Source organism: Lissotriton helveticus, chromosome 6, assembly GCF_964261635.1.
Source record: "Lissotriton helveticus chromosome 6, aLisHel1.1, whole genome shotgun sequence".
In the NCBI taxonomy this organism is placed as follows: Eukaryota; Metazoa; Chordata; class Amphibia; order Caudata; family Salamandridae; genus Lissotriton; species Lissotriton helveticus.
This window is the reverse complement of record NC_136067.1, coordinates 1,787,297,620-1,787,322,618: the sequence shown is the minus strand read 5'-3', so window position 1 is coordinate 1,787,322,618 and position 24,999 is coordinate 1,787,297,620. Positions and strand designations below refer to the sequence as shown.

Genomic DNA, 24,999 nt, shown 5'->3' with positions numbered 1-24,999 from the left:
CTGAAGATATACTGAAAGATAGCTTCAAGTGCTCGTTTAAGCTAACTTTATAAGAACTTTGCATGGAATGGGCTTTGGCATAAAACACACAACACACAAAGAAGACTAACACCTGCTATTCACAAGACAAAGGGCGATCATGACAGGAGTTTGAAGCTTTTATTTCACCACTTACCCTTTAAGTACAACTCAGAGCTCTGTCACGTCCTATCTCCACTGGTAAACAGAGGACTGCCCTAAGCTTGTACACATGTGTTTTGTTCACATTCATACAGCCACTTATTCACTCACCCACCTGCATTAAGCATTGCCTATTATAATCACCCACATTCTCATATTTATCCACACAATCACCAAGTCACACACCCACTCATTCAAACCCAGCCTTCACTGAATCTTGCTGTTATAATCTTCATATATTTCCTAATCTAAGTATCCCGTCCATTTTGAAGTATATATGTTGGTTATTTAGGTATATGTTTCAAATATAAATGCACAATTATTATTGTTGTTATTCATTGCAACACAATCATTCAGTTTGCTTGAAAATATTCACGTTTATTTCTCCACGGTTTGAATAGCTTTTTTAGTTACTGTTTTCAAATAATGAACACGGCTTTATAGAAACTGGTAACTTGATTTTTCAGTTATCGTTTCAAACAATAAACAACATTTCACAGAATATAAGTAAGTGAAAGGGTAGTGGAGCTTTACTCCTAATTGCTTATTTTGAAAACGTTCAACAGTGATCAGACAGAGTATGTAAACTAGAACAAGGCGTTATCAGTTAGAGGGGAACTTCGCTCCATGGATACACGACTGCGGGTCATCCAGTAGCGACAAGTACCTTTCCTTGCTGAAAGCTGAGGGGAGGGCACATCCAGTCCTCTGCTCTGCTTATCTGCCATCTCGAGGACACAGCAGCTGAGACGCGGACAGGACAGGAACAGCTGATGCTGCCTCTTTACTGAACACTGCTTCTATTCCTCAGAAAAGATATGTGAAAATGAACCATCTATGAACCATCTATGAAATTCGAAGTAGGCTTCTTGTGGTGCTACATTTAGCTTAGCTAGCCTAGGAAAAGGAGGGGTGGGGATGTTGATGTAAAGGTGCTTTATAATATCGGTCATAATGTTAAACAATTTTCTGTTATCCTGCCTTTCATTTTAACTATCTTGTTTATTTTTATAATAGTTAACATTCACATTGTGTGCATTTTAATTTTAATACATCTTGAAAATATATTCCTAGTTTCTAGTATTCATGTGTGTGCCTATTAAAAGAGGGTTTGGGTTCAATTAACTATTTCTGTAAAATCTCACATGACTGATCGTTACCTAAAATACACCTCACACAAGTAATGTTCAGTAGGTTCGGGGTGCTTGCAGTGCCACAGGTTCCCTATCTCAGGTTGGCACAGTGACTAAGTCGTTAGCGCCAGAGGACTCTGACAGAGCTCTTGTTTGTAAATGTTGCTACAATTACCCACTGATTTTAATAATGATTATAGTGCTGCTCTCTACATTGCTATAACTTAGTTTGGGGATATTGAAAAGAGTAATGGTAAAAATAAATGTTAGTGAAGAAATTGTCAGGTTGGACACTTTCAGACCAGCTATGAGAATGTGAACCTCCAGGCACAAAAGGCACGTGCCCTCACGTTGCACACCACAATCTTTTCACCACATGGCAAGCCATCAGTAAATACTCAAGTATGCTTAATGACTTGTGGGATTTGCACACAGCAAAGACATTTGGATTTTACAAAAATCATATGTATAGTACACTTATATACAGGTCCTGCAAGCCAGCCATCTACATCCATTGGTCTATTTTTTTGTCATTAATATTCTTTTTGCTCCAATATTGTTGGTGGTTAAGAGTATTAAAAGCGAGCTGTGCTTTGCTCTCGAACGTACATCAAGGGACGGCGTTTGTCTTTCTGTAACTCGATCTTTAGCAGACTCAGGTCGCGTCGCCTTTGTTCAAATCAGAAGTTTATGATTCGCGATTCCTCCTAGTCGTATTCCGTATTACTCTGGTTGTCCTCGATGTGTACTGTGATGTAATATGTACAGTTTGTTTTACGTATTTGAATGTAACTAGATTGGTTGAAATTGTTTTTGGAGTATATGTACATTTTGCACTATCTTTTCCTTTTCATAAAAAATAGCCTAATGAAAAAACAAAAATAAGACTAAGGAAAATGGTATAATTAAAATAGAGGTACAAACATAAAGAAATGTGTTTGGCTAATGAGCATAAATTGTAAACGCTTAGAAAAAGTAGAGATCCAGGCAAACTTCGGTTTTTTGCAAAAAAAGAAACCAAGCATTGACAAAGCCAAAAGGGTGGTAGCCATCACCACACCTACTGGATTTGCCAAATCTTGTTCTGAAATGTTATTAAAATGCAGATTCACACCTTTGTATCTTTGTGGCTTTCTAGTGAAACTCCGTAGAACATGATCGCTTTCCTTCATATTTACAGGTCACAGAAGCCATGTATCTTGATTACCAGTTATGCAGACCAAGATTTATGTCAAATTATTCTGAGAAATACGTGAAAGCATGTTAGGAGTGTGCAAAGTGTTACCTTGTATTCCGCATTCTCACCCAGAGTGGAGAGTAGATACAAAGTATTGTTCCAGTGCTCTACGTGGTAAATTACTCCGGCTGTTCTTTGCTGTACAAGAAAAGGCGGATCCAATGGACGATGGCAATCAACCAACAAGACTTCTGAGCTGGTCTTACTGTTACTGTTGATGGACAGAAATCTCTTGTCTCGTGTGCAGCAAATGTCAACAAAAAATCTAGAAACAAAAGTTACACGTAAATAAACGTTAGATTGTCCAAGTATTTCAAAATAGCTTCTCTGCAGTTAGTTTTTTCAATGATCCAAAAACGAGCAGATACGACAGATTCCATGCTTTGTCCTAGTGTCTTCAGGTCTAAACCTGCCATTGCTGTAGTCACAATAAAGATAAAAAGATGGCCGCGAACATTGGGACAATCTGGTACAGACGTGATGATGTTTTTAGACTATCTAGCGTCGAATGAGTGAACAGGGTGTAGCAGTCAGTTAGGCAGTCACGAAAATGTTATTTTACGGCCATAAAAGTACAGATAATAAAAACAATCCATAAATAGATATAGCGGGTAAAGCAGTCATAGACTAGTGAAGGGGCAAAGGGACTTAAACTGGGGTTTACATTGGTATCCAGTGTTGTAAAAGTACACAAAATGTAAATGTGCTGCGGGAGACATTTGTGAACCAGTAATATTGGATTTACTTTCTAATTTGTGGGGGAATGCAAATATGATCGGATGAGGAGGTTATTTCAGATTGTAAGCGCACACAATGAGAAGGCTTGCCTCTACATCTTTGTTGTTTTGCACTTTATTTTGTTTTTAAAAAATATTTTATTGTAATTAGCCAAAGAAAAGACAACACAAGAAAAAACAACTGCTTCAGAAATCAGTACAACATACATAGTATAGAGGCCGGCATACACGAATACAGAGAAAATAGAGCAATTCTTACCTCCCATTGTCCCACCCCCTTGTTTTGCACGTTTTTAATATCAGTCTTGCCAGTGACCGCCCCGATGATGGAGAGCTCCTCTGTCATGCAGGTGGTAGATTTCATCTTTACTACCTACGTGTCTGGATGGTGATTCTGGTTTCTTTGGGTAGTGACATGAAGGGCATCTTCGAAAGAGGCCTGCAAGGAGTGCTGAATGCCAGTGAGAATGCCTCTGCCTCAATCTCAGTGGGACAGAAGTGGGGCATGGACAGTTGCTTTCAAATTAGTCATGGAAGAAAATGTTGTACTGAATGGACACGGAAATATGTTGTCTGTGCCTTTTTTTTGATTTGGCTATTAAAGCTGAGGGACTGTTAATGTGACGATGGTTTTCAACATAGTGTAAGCTTTAAGGAGAAGTCTATGGGGTTCGTGTCTGTGACCTATGGCTTTGGCAAGTGAGTATGTAGTATTATTTTTGAGGCTTCAGAAAGGCGTGGGTATGCCCTGTAATCCCAGAGTAATGGGTACCGAGATCAAATTAACAAATGCAGTACTTTCAAGGGGAAAAATCAAGTTGTCCTATTTTACCAATATTAAAATGTATTTAACAATACTGGACAATTGCATAATTCCAATAGAAACCATTATTTCTTTATTTCATTTTCTAAACATTGTGTTGCATTAATATATTTGAAAAATTATTTCATTCATGCACATTGTTCAGAGACCACCTGGTGGAACAACGGCACAACCTCCAAAATATAAATGAGGCCCAAAGTTTGGACGAGGTTGAGGCACCTCTTTTGAAGGCTGTGTATGTCATAATATATTATCAAGTAGATCAGAGTATCACCAGCATATTGATTAAGGATTATTCAATGTTTGGGAAACACAACTCCCAGTGGTTCCATGTTGAGGTTCAATATTACTGCAGAGTGAATGGACCCTAGGGCACCACTTTTAACTGCATGGGGTGGGTATATGGAAGAGCCTGTTGGAGAGTCTTAAACCTCATATCCATACATGCTGTGACAATATTGATACATCCTTTTTGGTCAATGGGACTGCTGGGACAGATGTTTCCACTTTCTAGTATGCAGTAGTAAGGTTTCAGTTTCTGTGCTGTTTCAATGTCTGAATGGATACGGCAGAGAAAAGTGGAGGGGTTCTTCCTAATTGTTTCCTTGATAAATATAGGATAATCTTATGATCATTTTTACATTTGTTTCAGCTGGACAAAGGTTGCAGTTTTAAAAAAAAATTGTTTTATTGGTATTTCTCCAAATACAAGAACAAGTATGACATATAGGATTATATAGTGACTTGTCAATCAATCAAACAGGATTTATAAAGCACAGCACTGTCACTCCTAGGGGTATCTGGGCGCTGAGTCTCCATCAAAGGGTCAGGTCTCTAGTCTCTTTCTGAAGTCAGCTTGCAAAGGGGCTGTGCAAAATTGGAGGGGAAGGTCATTCCAGATCGTGGCAGCGATGTAGGTGAAGGAAAAGCCATTACTGCGGCTGCAACAGATTTGGGTGTGTGTGCGAGGGCGAGTGAAGAGGAGCACAGGTGTCTAGCGAGTCAGTGGAATTTCAGTCGATGGTTGTGGTAGGCAGGTTCTAGGTCGTGGAGGACTTTGTAGGCGTGCGTGAGGAACTTGAACTGGCATCTCTTCTGGATGGGGAGCCAGTGGAAGTCTCTCAGGTGCATTTGTTAAGTTTTAGGATTACATTTATAGTAACAAAAAGTTCAGTGCGGCATAACATGCCAATTTACATAAAGTGTCTGCTTAGTGCAGACCGACCTCGAAACATAACAGTTTCTTGAACCTAAACTCCCCCACCCTCTGTGCTTCCATCCATCAGACTAGCCAGTGGAGCCCAAGAGTTACCTACATTATCCTTTGTTTAAGGATGCAGGTTGTCATTGAGTTTGCCTGGCTTGCTCGTTCTGTGAAAGAGGATCCTTGCCCATCTGAGATCAGCTCCCATTCCCCCGTTTCTAGGATAATAGCTCAGATGATTGTGACTCCGCTTAACCCAATACTCATATCTATTTTAACATGTCTGGACTAGAGCCATTCTTACACTGAATCCTGAATGACCAGTATAGGTCTAGGAACGAAGAGGGGGATTTAGGTGACCCCCACCATGCAGATCACATTTAAGCAAGAAGCTTAGAAGGTTATCTTAAAAAAATTAAGTTAATTATTTTTCAAAATACATGGAAATAGAATTATGAGAGCCGAGATAAGAGACTAATGGCTTGAATTAAAGTGGGTGGTAATGAAAAATCCCAAGTGGAATTGTATGTAGCACTTCCTCCAGATATTGGAGGATTTTCTATCACCATCAAACTCCGAGTTAGAATAAAGGAAAACAATATGTCTCTTCAAGGGTGTTTTGATGTACTCTTGGTGTCTAATATTTTCATCTACCGAAAACACCCATAGGTTTTGTAACAGTGTCTGAACAGAAGGCCAATAAAAATGGCAAGTAAGATGGGAGGAGAGCTTTTCTATTGCACGAACCAATGGCAAACTTACAAAAAGCATCTTAACTTTTATACAATTTTCTAATGTTTCATAAACCATTTGAAGAATTGTTAAATTTGCGGAGTATATAACTTTCAGAAAAAGAAACATGTGACATGTTAACAAGTGAAAATGAATATTCACTAAAGTATAAAACGTACGTTTCACACACAACAAGCTTCCCAAAACATACCCAGGGCACAGTTACATACTAAGAAAGTTAATACACAAGGCCACTGAAGTCAGTCAAAACACTCAGGTAACACAGTCGCAAACCTAATAGAAAAAACATTAGGTCTGGCCTTAATTGCGAACTCAAACAAACATGGGCATGCTTTAAGGTTCTGGATTGATGGTGCTATTCAAAGTTCGACATAATTCTGCAAGTAATCTCACTCAAGCAGTTCATGTGTCCCGCTCCTGGTCACAGAGGGATTATGATCTATGCTGTAACACTTCTGTGGAGACAGTAATGTAATCCAATCTTGCTCCTAACCACAAGAGAAAGTTGCTGATGCCTAGCATCAGAAATGTTGATTATACCGGGACAATCTGAGTAATTTTGCCTTACTTTTCTGTTACGAAATTACAGAAAATTCAGCAATTACGCCGGCTCACATCAATTTGAGTAATTTGGGCGGGAAATGCCCACCACAAGGGTGCAGGAACCGAGCTTGCGGCTGCTCGCTGCTGCTATTCGTGTTCTGTTGCATTTTGTGCTATATTGTTAGAGCCAAAGGCATTCTCTGGTCCATTTCGGACACAAGTGTCCATTTTGTGTGAAGCTTCAGGTAGCGCTTGAGGCTCTCTAAAGAGTGCCGATCTACCAGAAACGCTTCCCTATGGGAACCAGATTGCATGGTCAGGAGAATTGCAGGAGGTGGACCCAACATGAACAAGGGATTAGCATGAGCGCGCTGAGAAACTTGCAGTTTACAAAATACTGCTCAGCCCCGGAGCTCAAGCAGCCGCTGGTGAAGGAGTAACTGTAAGAACACTTAGGGAAATATTCACCACTTGTCCATGAGATGTGTAACCAAACGAGTCATGAAGTAACTGCCAAATGAATAAGTGTGCAAGTGACACAGTAACCCAGTGAGTTGGTGAATTATTGAGTGAGAGAGCAGGAGGTTGAATAATTATTAAGGAGAGAGAGTTAGGCAGCATTCTTTTGTAACTCTCAAATTTTGAGGAATATGACATTGGAGAGCCTGACATGCCAGCTTGAGGGTAATAAGGGCTAAATCAACCTGAGTCCTGTAAACTTGAAACTTACTTGGCATAAAGTATTGGTTATGAGTTGTGTGAATGTATGTTTACAAGGAGGATGTCAGTAGGTCTATGCCAGCTATGCAAGTGTACGTTTGTACTATGCCAGTCAAGTACAGACAGGCCAGACTGACTGTAGCGGGCACCGGGCGTTTCCCCTGTGGGCCGCCAGGGTAGGGGGCGGTTTTGGACCCCTGTGGGGCCGTTTTTGTTAATGAGGGCCGGTTTTGCAGCACAGCTGCAATAATGGCACCTGTAACAAAAGCAGCCAAAACCGTCCCTGGCAAACAGGTCACCCCCCAAAAAAATTATATTGAATTCTCATCATGGTTAGAGGGCACTTCGCATGCCAGGCTCTCCACATGGACCAGAACATCTGTTCTTAGAAATCAGTCTAACAGCTTCTGTTTTTACTGATTCCAACCTTTCATTAAACCTGTTGCAGCATTTAATAAGACTGAAGTATAGCCATTCTAATTTTGAGACAACTACAGAATAATTAACTATCACATGGAATTGTAGTGGTAGTTCTCCAGCACTATCACACTCCAAGTTCCGAGGAGGCCATTAAAACACTTATTTGAAAGTAGTTTCCTAGGAAAACATTTCATGAAAAGACAGTTACATTTGGCAAAGGAGTATTAATTACTAAATTAGATTAACAAAATGCGTAGAAACTATCATCTCCACAGAACAAAAAACAAATTGCTTCCATTCAACTGATACTTCACAGAAACTATCATCTCCACAGAACAAAAACACATTGCTTCCATTCAACTGATACTTAACAGACACCCGCTGTTTATTTTAAACAGACCAGAAAAATAGTAGCAGGGTCACCTTTAAGCGTAGGTGGTGCTAGGTGTGACCATCTTTGTTGACAACCCTCCCACCCAACTGTGCCCTTCACCTAGTATTTTCATAGTGCCACCCTCCAACGGTGTCCTTGATGTCTCCATAACCTGTCTCTCACATTTAATTCATTTTTTCTATAATGCTACTCATCCTAATATAGGGTATTTGAGCGCTTTAGAACCCACACCATACACAGAGACAATGTATCATACAAGCATGTAATCAATGTATATAAAATGTTATATAAGAATAAGATAATGGGGATGGTAAAATGTAGAATACATGTCATCCTTGATGGTAGGTTTTATATTCCTAGAGTGCTTAGTCATGAAATACACGAGTGGACTATTCTAATAAGAGGGTATTAATTTCCAAAGCAACCCTTTTTAGCAACATTAGAATCATGAGATTGAGAAACTAAATATGGTTCCAAATCTATGCCTTGCATTTAGTGTGCAACTCTTTGGTGGTAGTTCAAAGCTGTGAGCTATATTAGAAGAATTGTAACATGAACTGTAACAAAACAAACTCTCTGACAAAATCAGTAACCCACACTGATGTTCCTACTGAAAATTCACATCGATAACAAGCATGCTGTACGTTGTGATGTGCAGCAGGCACTTTATCCCTATGTGCTACTTTATAATGAGCCGAAACAGTGACTATGCAACACACAAATCTCTCCAGCATGTACATTGAACACCACAGTTATCTTCCCATTATTAATACCCCCAGAAGATTGTTGGACACAACAATCTCAGCAAGCTGCTCTTTTCTTGCCTGTTATTGCTTGTTCTACCTGCTCTGTCCCCTCCGGTCAAAGGGTATATGGCGCCATCCCTCTCTGCATTTGGAGTCTGATGTTGTAGTGTCATGTAGTTCCTACAAATCTATATAGGATCTGCACTTTTAGACAACATAAACTAAGGGATGGGTGTCCAGACTAATTCCAGACATCCCCAAAGGATATGATAGCCTTTAGACCAGCTCGCTCACAGTGCCACTATAAGCCCCCTAACCTTACCAAGGAGCGAATAGTTTCTGGCAGCTATCGAACTTGACAACCCTTGATACTTCAGGGATCGTGGAAACACTTCAGCACTTTTTGCTCAGTCAATTGTGCCCACTTGGTCTCAGAGAGATACACAGAATAAACGATGCAGACGTTTTCAATAAGCATTTATTGAACTAGCGTCATTCTAGTATAAAACATGTTTGCTGCGCCAATCATTAGTCAGAAACAGAGGTATGATATTACAAGCACCAACAAAGTAAATAAAAGGTAGAATTCTGCCATGGAGCTAAAACAGTGAATATATGCTGGCATATAGATACATGACAGTAATAATGTGTACTTCTACGATGCAAACCCTATCTAAGTGCACCTAAGTGTACCTAGCATGTATGTGGGTGTAAAGCCAAGATTCCCCCAGGAAAAAGCCAACCTCATTACAAGATGGGAGAGAACGAGGGACCCCGTCTTGGTCTAGAGTTGGACACCCTGCAAGGGATGTCAGACCACTGCATGCTGGAGGTTCTGCGTGCAGGGATCTCAGCATCTTGTGTCGGCATGGAAGCTTCTCCTCTGGTTACCCAACGAAAATGTAGTTCTTTTATACCCAAAAAAGGTGCCCTCTGGGGTTCTACATAGATATGTAATGGTACTATGCGTCTGTTGACCAAGGGTGAAGATAGCGGTGACTTTTGTACAGCGTTATTATACAGAAGATGTTAATCCTGCTGTGTATGTCCTGGGCAGGGGATTACGATATGATACTAAGAACCCTAATGCATAATACATGAGGTTAGGTTTTATGATATTTTTAATTTGATTCCTTATGGAGGAGAATTGACGAACAAAGCCCACTAACAAGAATACTCTCCTCCACTACTCCAGTTTTCATCATAGATCACAAAAAGATAACATACCATTTGGACAGTTTCTTCGGCTTAGAAGAAACTGTTGTACATTAGAAGATTTTTATAAACATTTCAGACATTCTTAAAAAGAAGCTAAAAGAGAGAAGCTATCCAAAGAAACTTATTAACCATTCATTTAAAAGAGCAACATTTTACAACAGGGAGAGCATGTTCAATAAAAGAAATAGGGAAAGACAAAAAAATAATAACATAGTCTTTGTTAGCCAATTCCCCTCCATAAGTAATCAAATTAAAAATATCATAAATATGTACTGGAATATTCTAAATGAAGGTCGAGATATACAATTAGACAGGCCCATTTTTGCCTTTAGACGAAATAGGAACTTACTAAATACTTTGGTTCAAACATACAGAGAAGTAAGAAATAATCTGCAAACAACCTTAGATCAGGGGAGGACGGTTGGTAATCACAAATGTGGACTTTGTGCCATATGTGATCAGTGTATGGTGAGCAAAGAGATTGAATACAATGGTATCAAGGTGAAGTTTAGAAGTCTCAATAACCGCAAAACAGTAAATATATTTCCTACAATGTCCCTGTGGTTTAGGCTGCGTAGGGAAGACAGGCCGGGATTTAAGAATATGCCTCACTGAACATAAATCGGCATTTAAAACTGGCAAAACAAATGCTCCTATGGTTGAGCATTACATACAAGCCAACCATGGATGTCTGAACTTTCATTGGTTCACCCTTGAGAAGATTGCAGGCAACAGACGGGGTGGTAATTTGGAACCAAAAATAAAATTGAGGGAACAGTGGTACATCTCGAGGCTCAATACTGTGGGACTTGGCCTCAACTAAAGGGAGGAAGGGGTGATATTTATGTAGACATTTAATAATATCTTTTGGGAATAGTCGAGATGAAACAAAATTAATGAAAATACATTCAATGTGATCATACTGTGAGTGAGAAATGACTAGGGAAGTTTAGGACTACATTTGGCACCCTGGTTGGATAGAATAGAGACTGAAGATATACTCTTACCGGTTGTATTGATGGTTCCTATTTAAAGTGAACACCTGGGGCGTGGCCAAGATGGCGATCTAACGAGACGCTGGATCGTGAGGCTCCCCGGCCCTGAACCCCAGTTTAGCCCCTAATTACCGCTTTGTCTCCCCCTTCGACCCAGCATCTTCCCGTTTCCATCGGACGAGTCGGCGGTCCCAGCTTTTGCGGGGTCCAGACACCGGCACTGCCCAGGTAGCCGCCTTGCCGGAGAGCCGAGTCCCGCCTGAGGCCGCACCGCCTTCCCACCCGAGTTGTGAGAGGTGATCCAGCAGCGGAGCCCCCCGGGGGGGGACCCCGACCAAAAAGAGCGCTGGTGGACGAAGGAGGCCGGGTGCTGACCCGCGCCGAGACCCACGAGCCGACGGCGACATCCCACGGGAGCGGCAGCGGGGGCCGGCTCCTGCTGCGGGCCTGGGCGGAGCAGAACGGGCGACTCCACTGTGGCTGTAGGGGACCGGAGGACCCGGTCTGGGGAGTCCGGAGACACGACCCACGCCAGCTGCCCTAGTGCTGCCGCTGAGAGCTCGCTCAAGTGTGCGGACCATGCAGTACAGACCCGCAGTAGCGACGGACCCATCGCGAAACTCGAGGCCCCTGCTTTGCGGCCTATGGTGAGCGGCACTGGACTGGAGCGCTGCGGAACCGCCGGCGGGCCTGGGGGCTTGGACGTGCCCTGCAACGCCCCGCATCTGACTTGCTTCTGACTGCCGGTAAGGTACAGGAGAGGACCCCACAGACGGCGCCGGGGGTGGCTGCCCTTTGGAGGCCCGGGCGACCGATGTAGCCGCCATAGCCGCCATAGCCTGCTGCGTGGGCACCCCTTACTGGGGCCTGGAAGATCCCTGCTCGCCATCCACGGCTGGCGGAGGGCGTTGATGACGACAGAGCGCACCGTGGACAGCCTTGCTGGTGCCGGTGATTAGCTGTGACCGGACTGAGAGCCCGTGGGGCGGCTGCCTGGATATCGAGTCCCCGGCTGTAGGCCTGCTGGACACCGGCTGGAGAGGCGGGCGTTTTCGGCGCTCGGGCGTGCCACGTCCCCCCAGGCGCTGCACTACACTTTTGGAAGGGTGCACATATCCCGGCACCAGAGAGCTGACACCTACCTGACTGGGCTTAACTTTATCGGCGACGATGACCCGGCCCCGCGCCCGTGGAGGCCTGAATAGTGACGTTGCAGTTGGCGAGCCCGGCCACCTGCGTGGCTCTACCTACCCATCCTGCGGCCTGAGGAGGAGACGGCGGGGTGGGCCTGACACTGAGAGTAGCGAGCCCCCAGACAGTACCTACCACAGTTGACCTGCCAACTGTTGTTGCCCACAGACTGCGTCCCCGCTTGACGGGATACCGAGGCTTGCGGTGAGTGAAACCCCCTCTCTTTCTATCCCGCCATCGGACTCCATCCGGTACTTATTAAGACAAGCCTCGTGGGTGCTGCGTCTGGGGGGAACGCCCTGCATCCATCCGTTCCCCGCCGCCTGGGCCCCTGGAAGTTGTCAACTTTTCTTAGGTGCCTGAAGAAGAGATCCCCACCCTGCCTTGCACCCCGCGGAGACTGGGGACTATGGCTAACACCAACCGCAGAACTTGTCGCACAATACCAGATATGCTAGCTAAGAGCGTTGTGAAGGGAGACAAGACCCGCACGCCTCCCTCACCCACTGCTCCGGCCGACAGGATGATGGGAGTGCCCCTATCACCAAGGTATTCCTGGAATCTTTATTCAATACTCTGCGCGATGACTTCACGGCTTTGAAGAAAGAATTGGCTGGGGAGCAACATGAACTGCGCAGAGATGTGGATGGCCTAGGTGAGAGAGTGGCATCAATGGAGTCCGCGGACCAGGCACGCAGCGAGGAGGTTGAATTTTTGCGGCAAGAGGTGCTCCAGCTCCGGGAGAAGCAGGTGGACCTTCAGGCACACACAGAGGACCTTGAAAACCGTTCCCGGAGGAACAACATCCATGTTCCTTTAAAAGCCGAGGGGAACAGCGTGACCCGCTTCTTACAAGAACTCTTCAGGGAGATTCTCGGAGAACAAGCTAACTTCGAGATTCGTATCGACCGTGCACACAGGGTGGGACTACCAAGACGGGCCTCTGCCCCCGTGCCGGACATTCTGGCGTTTCTTTCAGATTTCCCTTTGAAGGAGCGCATCTTGCGAGAGGCACGTCAGAAGCAGCCTCTTAGCTTCCAGGATCACTCAGTGGCATTATTTCAGGACCTGTCGGCCATCACGCTCCAGAAATGGAAATCCTTCCGTGCAGTTACATCCTTTCTCCAAGATAAAGGGATACCATACTCCTGGGGTCATCCGTTTCGGCTTATCTTCAAATGGCAGGGAACCCTGCATCAGATGCGCTCCCTCCGTGACACCTGCACCTTGCTGGGCATCGACTTAGTGGAGGAGGGCTCGCCTGGAGGAATGTCATCACGGAAGCTACACGAGGGACCCTCATCATCACAAGCTGACGGGTGGCAGCAAGTACGAAGACGCCGCCATCCCAAGAAGGGGCCTCAAACCTGACCCAGAGACAGTGGCCCAATGAACAAGCAGCAGCTATCCAGTAAGTGGTGAAAGACACAGCGAGTCCTGATTGACACATTGAGGATTGGGGGTAGAAGTAACGCATTATACTCATGTAGGGGGGGGGGAAGGGGCCGGGGAGCCAATGGGGCTGCTATTGCCACATTCCTCTACATTAACCTACCACAGATCTGGACTACGAGTTGGCTGACCTGGGATCCGGGGCTATAGGTCTGCCGACGCCACGTTTCTCCATACTGACTTGACCTATGGGCCTCCACGAACTTGTGACTGGTCCAGGACTCTTCTGTTCTTTGAGGGTTTGCCAGTTGGCGTTAGGGAGGGAGTCAAAGGGGAGTTGGGGGTTGGGGGGGTTGTCCAGAGCTCAAGTCCTGTACACACACATTGGTTGTGCTTCATCAATGCCTGGTTCTTACCATATGGGGGGAATCCTCTTCCTTCCCTGCGGAGGGCCGTCTACGAGGTACCATAGCTTCAGTTCACAACCTCCCGCGCCACGATGCCTAGCGCCTTTACAGTATTAACACTCAATGTTAGGGGGCTCAACAATCCGGTTAAGAGACGAGCAACCCTCTCCTCTCTGGAAAGTACACGTGCAGACATCTGCCTCCTCCAGGAGACACACCTGCTGGCCCGGGATTGTCACAGGCTTCACGCGTGGGCGTTCCCGAGCCAGTACTTCTCCTGTGGGGACACTAAAACAGCCGGGGTAGCACTTCTTATAGCGCGACATTTTAAGGGGGAAGTCCTCCACAAAATAGCAGAGATAAGGGGCAGACTCCTGGTGTACCACGTGGCCTTGGGGGTGGGGGGAGTGACATTCACGATAGGATCTTTGTACAGTCCCAATGAGGGCCAGGAGAAATTCCTACACACCGCCCTCACAGAAATAGCAGTTACTACGGATAGACACATTATAATCGGTGGAGACATGAATGTCGTCTTTGACGCAACCTTAGACCGTTCTTCCCCACGCACTTTTCACGCTCGAAGCCTCTCGGCCGCTTGCACTGACAGACTACGGGACCTTGATCTACATGATTGATGGCGCCTACGGCACCCCGGGGAGAGAGAATATTCTCACTACTCGGCGGCACACAAGTCGTACGCCCGCATAGATCACTTTCTAGTAACGAGTCCGGTGTGTTCTCTTACGTCATCGGTTGATATGGGAGTCATATCCCTGTCAGATCATGCCCCGATCTCTATGACTGTTACCACCCCGCCGTCTCTACCACCTCCGAGAGTGTGGCGCCTTCGAGACACACTCTTGCATAGGCAGGCTGTAGTGAAACAGGTACAGGAATCCATACAGGACTTCCTGCAACATAACGCAAACTCCGATACTACGCTTGCAACCCAATGGGCCGCGTTAAAAGCTGTCCTTAGAGGAGTATTTAACACAATTTCCTCAGCTGACAACCGCTTACGTGCAGAGAAAAGAGAGGAACTCACTCAGAGAGTGCAGGAACTCGAACGTATGCACCAACGGACAGGGGCCCCGAGAGTCTGGAGGCAGCTTAAGGTGGCGTGTGGACACCTTGCAGCTCTATATAATGACCGGGCGGAATATGCGGCGCTTAGGCTGAAACACGCCTACTACACGGGTGGGGATAGGTGTGGGCTGTTACTGGCCAACCGGCTTAGAGTAGCCCAACAGCGTCAGAAGGTGAAGGAGATCACCCGCACTGACGGATCCATCGTAACGGACGATGCGCAAATAGCGGAGACGCTCCGAGACTTTTACGCTGATCTCTATAGGGGCACACCTCCGAATGTCGCTGCCGCGTTCAAATATCTGGACTCGGTCATACTCCCGTCTCTGGCACCGGAACAGTCGGAATGGTTAGAGAGAGACATCCGCATCGAAGAAGTGGTCGCTGCAATCGCTCGCCTTAAGGAGGGGAAGGCGCCTGGGCCGGACGGCTATTCCCCTTCCTTTTACAAGACTTTCTGCACCGCCCTGGCGCCGTTGCTCACTCGCCTATTTAATTTGTTTGCAGACCACGGGGCCATCCCACCGGATCTCCTGCGCGCCTCTATCTCGGTTATTCCAAAACCGGGGAAGGATGGCACTAAATGCTGGGCATATTGATCAATTTTCCTCCTCAATGTTGACCTCAAACTATACACCAGCATCTTCGCCACGCGTCTAGCTGCGCATCTGCCGGGCTTGGTGGACCCCGATCAGGCGGGCTTTATCCCTGACCGCCAGACGGTTGACAATACTAAAAGAGTAACCCACCTGATTGAAAAGGCTTCCCGAGTACCTGGGGAATATATGATATTGGTGGTTGACGCCGAGAAGGCGTTCGACCGTGTTCACTGGCCCTACCTGGAAATGGTGCTTGCCAAGTTCGGGATGGGGGAGAAATTTCGGACCCTCATCTTCAACTGTTACAGTGCGCCCTCTGCAGTAGCGAGAGTCAATGGTTACACATCGACTGCGTTCCCCATCGAGAGAGGGACGAGACAGGGGTGTCCATTGTCGCCACTTCTCTTCGCTCTCTACATGGAACCCCTCGCTTATCGAATTCGGCAGCGTCAGGATACTCTTGGCATCAAATTCGGCGGTGATCACCATACCATTAGCCTTTACGCGGATGATGTCCTACTCACCTTGGACCATCCGCGGACGGCGCTACCGGCGTGCGTTGCTGAGCTTGAGGCGTTTGCTACGGTATCCGGCTTCAAGATGAATACGGACAAATCTATAGCATTAGTCCTGTCTCTTACAGCTTCAACACGAGTTTATCTGCAGTCCCTCGTGCCTGTTCGATGGGCCACAGATACTGTTCCCTACCTGGAAATTCAGCTCGCCCCGACCCTGGACAGGATGATCACGGCCAACTACGCTACTCTACGTACTCGCGTCCGTGGAGAGTTAGACCGGTGGAGACACCTTCCCCTAGCCTGGCTAGGTCGCATTGCGGCAGTTAAGATGACTGTCCTGCCGCAAATCTTATATCTTTTCCGTGCCTTCCCCTCCGGCCTCCAGTAGGTTGGATAAGACAAACCCAATCGGATTTAGCTAATTTCATCTGGCAGGGTCGGAAGCCCCGACTAAAGAGGACACTCGCCACTTTTGCCCCCGAGGAAGGAGGCTTGGGCATTCCTGATCTGAATAAATACTACCAAGCGGCACAATTGCGCTATTTGGTGGAATGGAGTAAATGGGAGTCCGACAAGCACTGGCTCTTTCAAGACCAGGCGGTGGCGGGGCGCCCGTTACAGGAGATACCGTTGTTGCCCAGAGCTTATAGACCTGCCAACCTCTATGCGTCCTCTATAACTCGGGCCCCCCTGGAAGTCTGGGACGCGACTAATACGCTCCACAGTTTGACAACATTCCCCTCTCCACTCACGCCTCTGGTGGATAACCCTGACTTTACCCCCGGAATGGCTAAAGGGGTCTTCGCACACTGGAGGCCCGCGGGTTGCCGCTTCCTGTATCATATGTACAGCTCAGAGGGGGTGATTCCTTTCCAGTTCTTTAAGCAAGAATATAACCTCTCCGAATCAGAACGTATGAGATATCTACAGGTGCGTCACTGGGCGTTGCAACCGCAGATAAAAGACTCGGCTGATAGGAAATTCACTCCGTACGAGAAATGGCTTTTCTCACGCACCTCCAACTCCAAGCTCATCTCAGACCTTTATAAATTGATCCAGACCCCAACCACACACATCTACAACCCGGGCAGGGTGCGATGGGAAAGGGAACTGGGTAGATCCCTGAGTCACAAAGATTGGGGGACTAGGCACTCAGCGTACCACATGGGGCTCACCAAGACACTCACCAAAATATCTCTATACTGGTACTACACCCCCGAGCGGCTATCCGAAATGGATCCTTCCAAAGATAAGCTCTGCTGGAGGGGTTGCGGACACACCGGAACTCTGATACATATTTTATGGGACTGCACACTCCTCCGCTCATTCTGGCCACATATTGTAGATGAAGTTGACACACACTTCCAAACAGAAATACCCCGCTTACATACTGCTAGGCCTCCCCAATGCGCTCACTTACCCACTGCGCTCCCGCAGGGGCCGTCAAATGGCCATAGCCCTTGGGTCGGCTCTGCAGAACATTTTGACACACTGGCGTACCACCACCGTCCCTACCACCACAGGCTGCTTCATCGGATGTGGCATGTGTTAGGTATGGAAAAGCTGTCACTCACCGCAGCAGGGAAGGGAGACCAATATGAGGAACTCTGGCAGCCTTTCAGAGCCCTACTCCTGACTGAATTCACGGAGATAACTTGTCCTAAATATCGCAGACTGTTGCGCCTGACGGCACCCATAACTACAGATCCGAAGACTCTCGAGGCATGAGACACTTAGAAGTTGAAAGCATGAATTGTAGGGAGACTGCTGGGAGCTCTGGACTGGGTGGGGGGAGGGGGGACGGATGCGAGTTTGGGGGAGGGGTGGGTTGAGGGGGGGGAATTTTTTCTTGCTTCTTCTAGTTCTATTGTTCTTTTAGTGCAGTGCTTTTCTCAACTCCGGCGAGTTGGACGTTGCTGTTCTTGCCAGTATTGCCTTGACCGCTGTGCCTCTGCTGCACTTACCTTCTGTATCTGGCGTGATCGCATTGCTAATTGTACTGCCTTGCACTGTCTTTCAAATAATAAACAGATTTAAATCTAAAGTGAACACCTTATGAGATTACTGAGATGTTTCTATAAATTAAGATTTTAACCAACCTATATAAGGGTTAGAAGGTTAATAAGTATTAGAAAATGTATTCTTCTGTAAAATTTGCAGAACAGGGTTTTACAGAACTGCTGCAGAGAATATGGGATTAGGAGTACCAAAATATTATATAGTATGTTGATGATTGGATTTCAAATAGTAAAAAATAAACTTTAAAAAAAAACATTTTTTTAATTGTTGCCTTCCTTCTTTAAAAAGAAATTCTACCTTACAATAATAATTGAGTATAGTATTCCTAGATTAAGCTAAAATATTTCCTTAATAATTAAGTTAAAACGAGATTTCAATTAAGGTTAGTTCTACAACAACCCATGCAAAGATGGCAGTCCGTAACGAGAAAGTTAAGTGGATTCTCGCAAATAATTAAGTCACCTGACAGGCAGTGGAACCCGGCGTCAATGAGAGGCGGAGCTATAAAACACCCCGAAATGGCACGTGATATACCTAAACGGGAAAAAAATCTACACAGATGCTGTATATCACTTGAGAGATCGGGTGAGTGAATTTAGTGTAGAGCCAATTCAGGATTGAGGGTAGGGCTGCCTCTTTGTTTCATGTGTACCATTGGGTATAGAGAAGCTCTGAGTTGGGTAATGTTCCTACTATGTTTTGTTTAATTTTGCATCTACAAAAAACAGACCCACAAAGGTGGAGTAAATGCCATTTCCTTTTCCAGATAACAAAGAGCGAGGATTTATCTACCCCCACCCCAAGAAGGAATCTCTACATAATTATAGAAAAGGGACTATATTTTATCGACAAGGTGGGGATTTTATATGATCAACTCCTATCATATTATATTTATCCTCACTCACTGAAAAAGTAGAGTAGCCTTGCACATAGAGAGATAATATTTTTCACCTTTTAATCTATAGATTCAATGACAATATATTTTCAGTGAGTGTGTACAAGTAAAGCCTCAGGTAGGCACTCCAATGAGCATATATAATAATTTTTGTAACATTGAGATTAACCTATGAATTCAATTGGTGAGCTCATGAGGGATGGAATTGTCCCTATATATATATATTACCTACTGGCGGTCGCCAGTAGGTAGTTATAGTTAGGATCGTTTTCCATAGGAAATTCGCAACATTCTATTGGGAATAACTTTGGCGCCGAATGAGGGATCTGCCTGTAATTTTCCTTAACTTTGCCTCGCTGCGCTCCGCTCCGTCCCTTAAAGTTTCGGGGGGAGCCGAGATAAAAGGGGGGTCCCAAAACGTGTTTTCCCCATGTTAATTTCCATAGGGCGGTTGGACTCACTTTTAGCCCGGACGGCTGAATGGATTTCCACCAAACTTGGCAAAATTGTAGGGACTGGTACCCCGATGTGCCTTTGCTATGTCTCAAGATGTATGCTCCAGTGGTTTTTACGAAAATTAACTTTGGAAAAATATATATTGGGCTACATTGGGCTATATATATGTTAGAGCCCAAATGTAGCCCAATGTAGCCCAATGTAGCCCAAAGATGGCCACCAGAGACAAAAAAAAACAAATGTAGCCCAAATATCAGCCAGATGTAACCCAGATGTAGCCCAACTATAGCCCAATGACAGAATGTCCCAGAGTGTTCTAAAGAACAACTAGAGCGCTAACAGTCTTACTTATGACAAAAGTATGGCACACCTGAAGTCATCTTGATTGGAATAAAGTGTTAACACTTAAAACATTTAATTTGCAAAGGAACAAAATGAGGGGGTTCATTTTGCCATAGAAATTATGATTAGTGCTGAAGAAAGAAAAATTAGGGCACATTTTGAGTGACTTCTCAAATCCTCTTATATTTCATTAAAAAAATTCTGATATGCAGTCTCCCAAGATGGCCACCAGAGACAAAAGAGCCCAAATGTAGCCCAAATATCAGCCAGATGTAGCCCAACTATAGCCCAATGACAGAATGTCCCAGAGTGTTCTAAAGAACAACTAGAGCGCTAACAGTCTTACTTATGACAAAAGTATGGCACACCTGAAGTCATCTTGATTGGAATAAAGTGGTAACACTTAATACATTTAATTTGAAAAGGAACAAAATGAGGGGTTTCATTTTGCCATAGAAATTTTATATATATATATATTTATATATATATATATAAATATATATAAACATATATATATATATATTACCTACTGGCGGTCGCCAGTAGGTATATATAGTTAGGATTTTTTCTCTATGGGATTTTTGAAAATTCTATGTCTAATAACTTTGGCGTTTGTGGACGGAATTGGCTGAAATTTTCAGGAAAATGGCACATTTTGTTTCTGAGCAGCCCTTGAAAATTTGGGGGGGTTCGTCAAGGGGGGGCCGAGAAAAAAGGGGGGTCCCAAAACGTGTTTTTAACATTGAGTTTTCCATAGGGCGGTTGGCCTCACTTTTAGCCCGAACGGCTGAATGGATTTGCATGAAACTTGGCAAAATTGTAGGGACTGGTAGCCCGATGTGCCTTTTGTAGGTCTCAATATATGTGCTACAGTGGATTTTGAGAAATTAACGTTTAAAAAAAGATATATATCTGTAACAGCGGACCGGGCAGCGCTCCAGGACGCGTACTTTTCGCGCAACGGAGCTTTGTGAAGCGAAGCTATTTGGTTCTCCGGCGTCTGTCAACATTCCAAACAGTCCGTAGCGGCCGCCATCTTGTCTCTCGGTAGGATCGAGAGACAAGAGGAGGCGAAAGCGAAGGGGCAAATGACCATAAGGGGGAATAGTAGATCCTCGCTGACCCCCTAGGTTTGATGTGGAGGTTTTAAAAGGGCCCCGCGGGGCAAAAAAAAAAAATAATAATAATAATCGAACGGCTGAATGGATTTGCACGAAACTTGGTAAAATATTAGGGACTGGTAGCCCGATGTGCCTTTGCTAGTCTCAATATATGTGCTCCAGTGGATTTTGAGAAATTAACGTTAAAAAAAAGATATATATCTGTAACAGCGCTCCGCTTCGCGTAACGGAGGTTTGCGACGCTGATTGGTCATTCTGTCACTGGGCTATAGTTGGGCTACATCTGGCTGATATTTGGGCTACATTTGTTTTTTTTCGTCTCTGGCGGCCATCTTTGGGCTACATTGGGCTACATTGGGCTTCATTGGGCTTCATTGGGCTACATTGGGCTACATTTGGGTTCCAACATATATATAGGCCAATGTAGCCCAATATATATTTTTCAAAGTTAATTTTCGTAAAAACCACTGGAGCATATATCTTGAGACATAGCAAAGGCACATCGGGCTACCAGTCCCTACAATTTTGCCAAGTTTCGTGCAAATCCATTCAGCCGTTCGAGCTAAAAGTGAGTCCAACCGCCCTATGGAAATGAAGGAAATGAATGGGTAATTTGTAATTAGCAAATAGCTCATCGCAAACTAGGAATGGTAAAGAATCGCTATTTATTCCTTAAAGTTCGCTATTTAGGAAATGCAAAAAACTTTGATGATACATATGGCGGTTCATCTCTAACAAGATAAGAAGCATAGGGATACATTTATGATGACTGGCGCATCACCAGGGATGTGTTAGTCATTCTGTGCCGCTGTTCCGTCACCTATGGTGTGCTGCATTTACAATGCGGCGCATCATGGGGCAAAAACAGCACAGATGCGTGATGTATCTGTGCCGTAAAGGTGGCGCATTGCTGGAGTTGTATCGCAAGTGTGATGAAGCTCCAGCAAGGGTCGGGGGTGCCCCTGTCGCAGGGTTTCTGTTCTCACACAGAACTGTGGACAGAGGATTGGAACCTCGGCGAATTAGGGTGTCCCAAAACTCACCTTAGTAATCAAAAACCCCTTAGCAAGCTAGGTACAGTGTCACATTGGATATAACAAACTCTCAATGTTTAGACAATCCAGAATATGAACTTATAGTACCTCAGGATACGTGGAACTCATGAACAGTCGGTCGTTATATATTTCTTAGAAACCAGAACATGGAGTTAAGAAGAACACATGTGTATTTGAAATGTTTATTTACTAATGCCGTCTTCTCAGGCGTAGTATCTTAGATAATACAAGTACACATATTATCAGTAGCAAAATTACCAGCATAGTTACTAGTACATAAAAAGCGAATGGTGACAGTATGTTAACATGCTGTAAATGAATAAGAGTTAGCAACACTTATAAGCAGCCGCGGGCCGTGGAGGGAGTTACGGTGGGGCAGGGAGGCGGGGAGGGGGAGGGGCAGGGTGGAGAGGGCTCCACCCTGCTTCTCCCCCTTCCCGCCTCCCTGCCTCACCGTAACTCCCTCCACGGCCCGCGGCTGCTTATATCTCACCCTCCCTAATACACATATTATATTATTTGCTAAGAAGGTCTCTTTGTGTTGGTTTAGGGCGTGCCCATACTTTAGTGTCTTAGATTTGAAGGAATCACATCAGCATACACCAGCTCTCTCTTCATGTGAACCGCATCAAGTGTTGTGTATGTGTGTTCGGCAAAGCAATATAAAACCCGCCTCATGCCCAGAATTGGCAGAAGTTGCACTTATGTTATGAGTATGAAGTCGTGGAGATCAGACCTCATAACAATTCTGTATCGTGTTGTTCTTGAAACTTTAGCACTCGCTGTACAGATATAGTTTAACAAGCAAAGCAGATAGTAGAGCAATAACATATTATTCTCATGTAAACCACGATGAACTACTAGGTTGAAAGCTAAAGCAACAACTAAGTGTCGTGTGCAGAAGTTGCAAAAAAGGAAAAATGGCGTTTAAACCGGTAATGAGCCCATGCTAACTTAACACGGAGTAAAGATATCCAGGACGTAGATGACACCTCCCCATGATCCGGAAACGAACTGAATAAGATAATAGAAGTGCCATCTCATGAGAGCAGATTGCAAGTTTATATGTGGACGGTCCGCAAGGTAAAGCATTAAAAACTAGGAAAATTTAATGCTAAAGAAAAATAAAACGGCCAAGTACTTTATCGAGTCTTAAGCCAATAGGCAAGGTAAATAATAAAAACTTGACAAATAAGTCAATGAATTGTCAATGAAATGCTAGTACTCAGCATATCAAACATGAAAAAGGTCTATGACATAACTGTGTATGCAAAATAAGCTGCAACAGCCTCCAATAGGAAGTCACCGTCTTCATCCGAAAACAGTTCAGCCATCCAATTTAAAAGCGGAAAAGAACATACGTGCTCTCCCAGCACCGGATCCTCTATCACCATCAGAGGACAGCTCGGTGGGTTTTCAAGAAAGCTCTGTTCCAAGAAAGACTGTGTTGCCGCCAGTAAATTCCAGGGACCAATTAGTCCATGCATCAATGCCACAGCCATAATCCTTTCGCCAGGACAAACCAACTCGTGAGTAATGATAGGAGTCATCAGCTGATTAAAGTCGACGTCAGGAGAAACCGGTCCGCAGAGACACAAATCAATGGCCCAATCGAAATCACAGGTCAGGCAGTGAAATACAGGCTGGACACAGGTGAAGTAGGAGAATCGAAAAGATAATCCATATGCCGTGCTTAATATCGCCAACGGCATTGTGCCATAATATTCTAGCATGCGATTGCGGAACAGTGTCAGCAGCTGCAGGGCGGGAGGTTGCATAGGAGGGACATCCATATTTAAAAATTTAAAAAAGCACAAGAGCGTCCGCTGGTAATGCAAGTAAAAATGGCAATCCACGAAGCAGAGTGGAAAAAATACAATGAAAGAAAGCAGGGATGACTCCAAAGATTTTCTCAAATGAAGTCACGAGACCACTGGTAACAACTTTAAAAAAGTGCGCCAGGGCCTTTGTGGAGGATGCGTTAGAGATAGTCCGAACCATCTTGCTGAAATGGAAAGGCAAATCTGAATTGAAAAGGGTCTGCACCTCTGTACGGGTGTTCGCTATGTGAAGCACGAAAGTTTCACGGGCCGAACTCAAGGCCACCTCTCTCTGAGACAAAACAGCTCTTATTCTTGCCATGCCGTTGAAATCTGCTCCCAAGGTTGGTATTTGTGGCGAGATTGAAAACTCCCTATGTTCATGTGTGGGAGGAAATAGAACATTTCTGCAGCAAATAACCCGTTCACTTACTGTTACGATAAAAGGAATACTTTTAGTTAACCCAGAACAATCTTCATTATTGAGCATCAAATAACTACCATTTTCCAACAACTTGAACGTGGGGATGATAGCAGGAACTGGCGTGCCTTGCAACACGCAAGCCATATTTGGTCGGTGTTTGTTGCATGAACCGTGTAACTGTATGTGCCTACACATTAGTGAATGATCTGGCGTCTCAGTGCATTCCTCTCCATTCAGATAAACTTCTTGATCATCTTTGAAACATCTGTATGTGTATGGAAGCGACCAGACCTCATGAAGAAAAGCACTACCTAAAGGTTCATAACGACCTATTGGTATATATTTCATACAATTTGAAAACTTATATAAAGCAAAAGGCAGCGTTATTAAACCGTGGATAAGGCACGTTGCCAAAAAACCCGCAATCCTCTGCTGATGATGTCACTGAGCATGTCATGAATGATGTAATATGTGACATCATCAGCAGTGGATTACGGGTAATAGTATCTCTAGTTTACTCCCCTATAGCTGTCTTTCTTTTAACATAAGTGTCTGTTTCCTTCCCTTA

The 24,999-nt window shown here is 44.8% G+C and overlaps 1 protein-coding gene across 3 annotated transcripts in view; it reads right to left on the bottom strand.

The window, feature by feature from the left end:
* PREPL (prolyl endopeptidase like) overlaps window positions 1–24,999 on the bottom strand; it is a 416,901-nt gene that overhangs the window by 162,922 nt on the left and 228,980 nt on the right. For all 3 annotated transcript variants that reach the window (XM_078649676.1, XM_078649675.1, XM_078649677.1), the window contains exon 7: window positions 2,599–2,815. In XM_078649676.1, coding sequence (XP_078505802.1) covers window positions 2,599–2,815 — 217 coding nt within the window. The remainder of the gene's footprint in view (window positions 1–2,598; window positions 2,816–24,999) is intronic.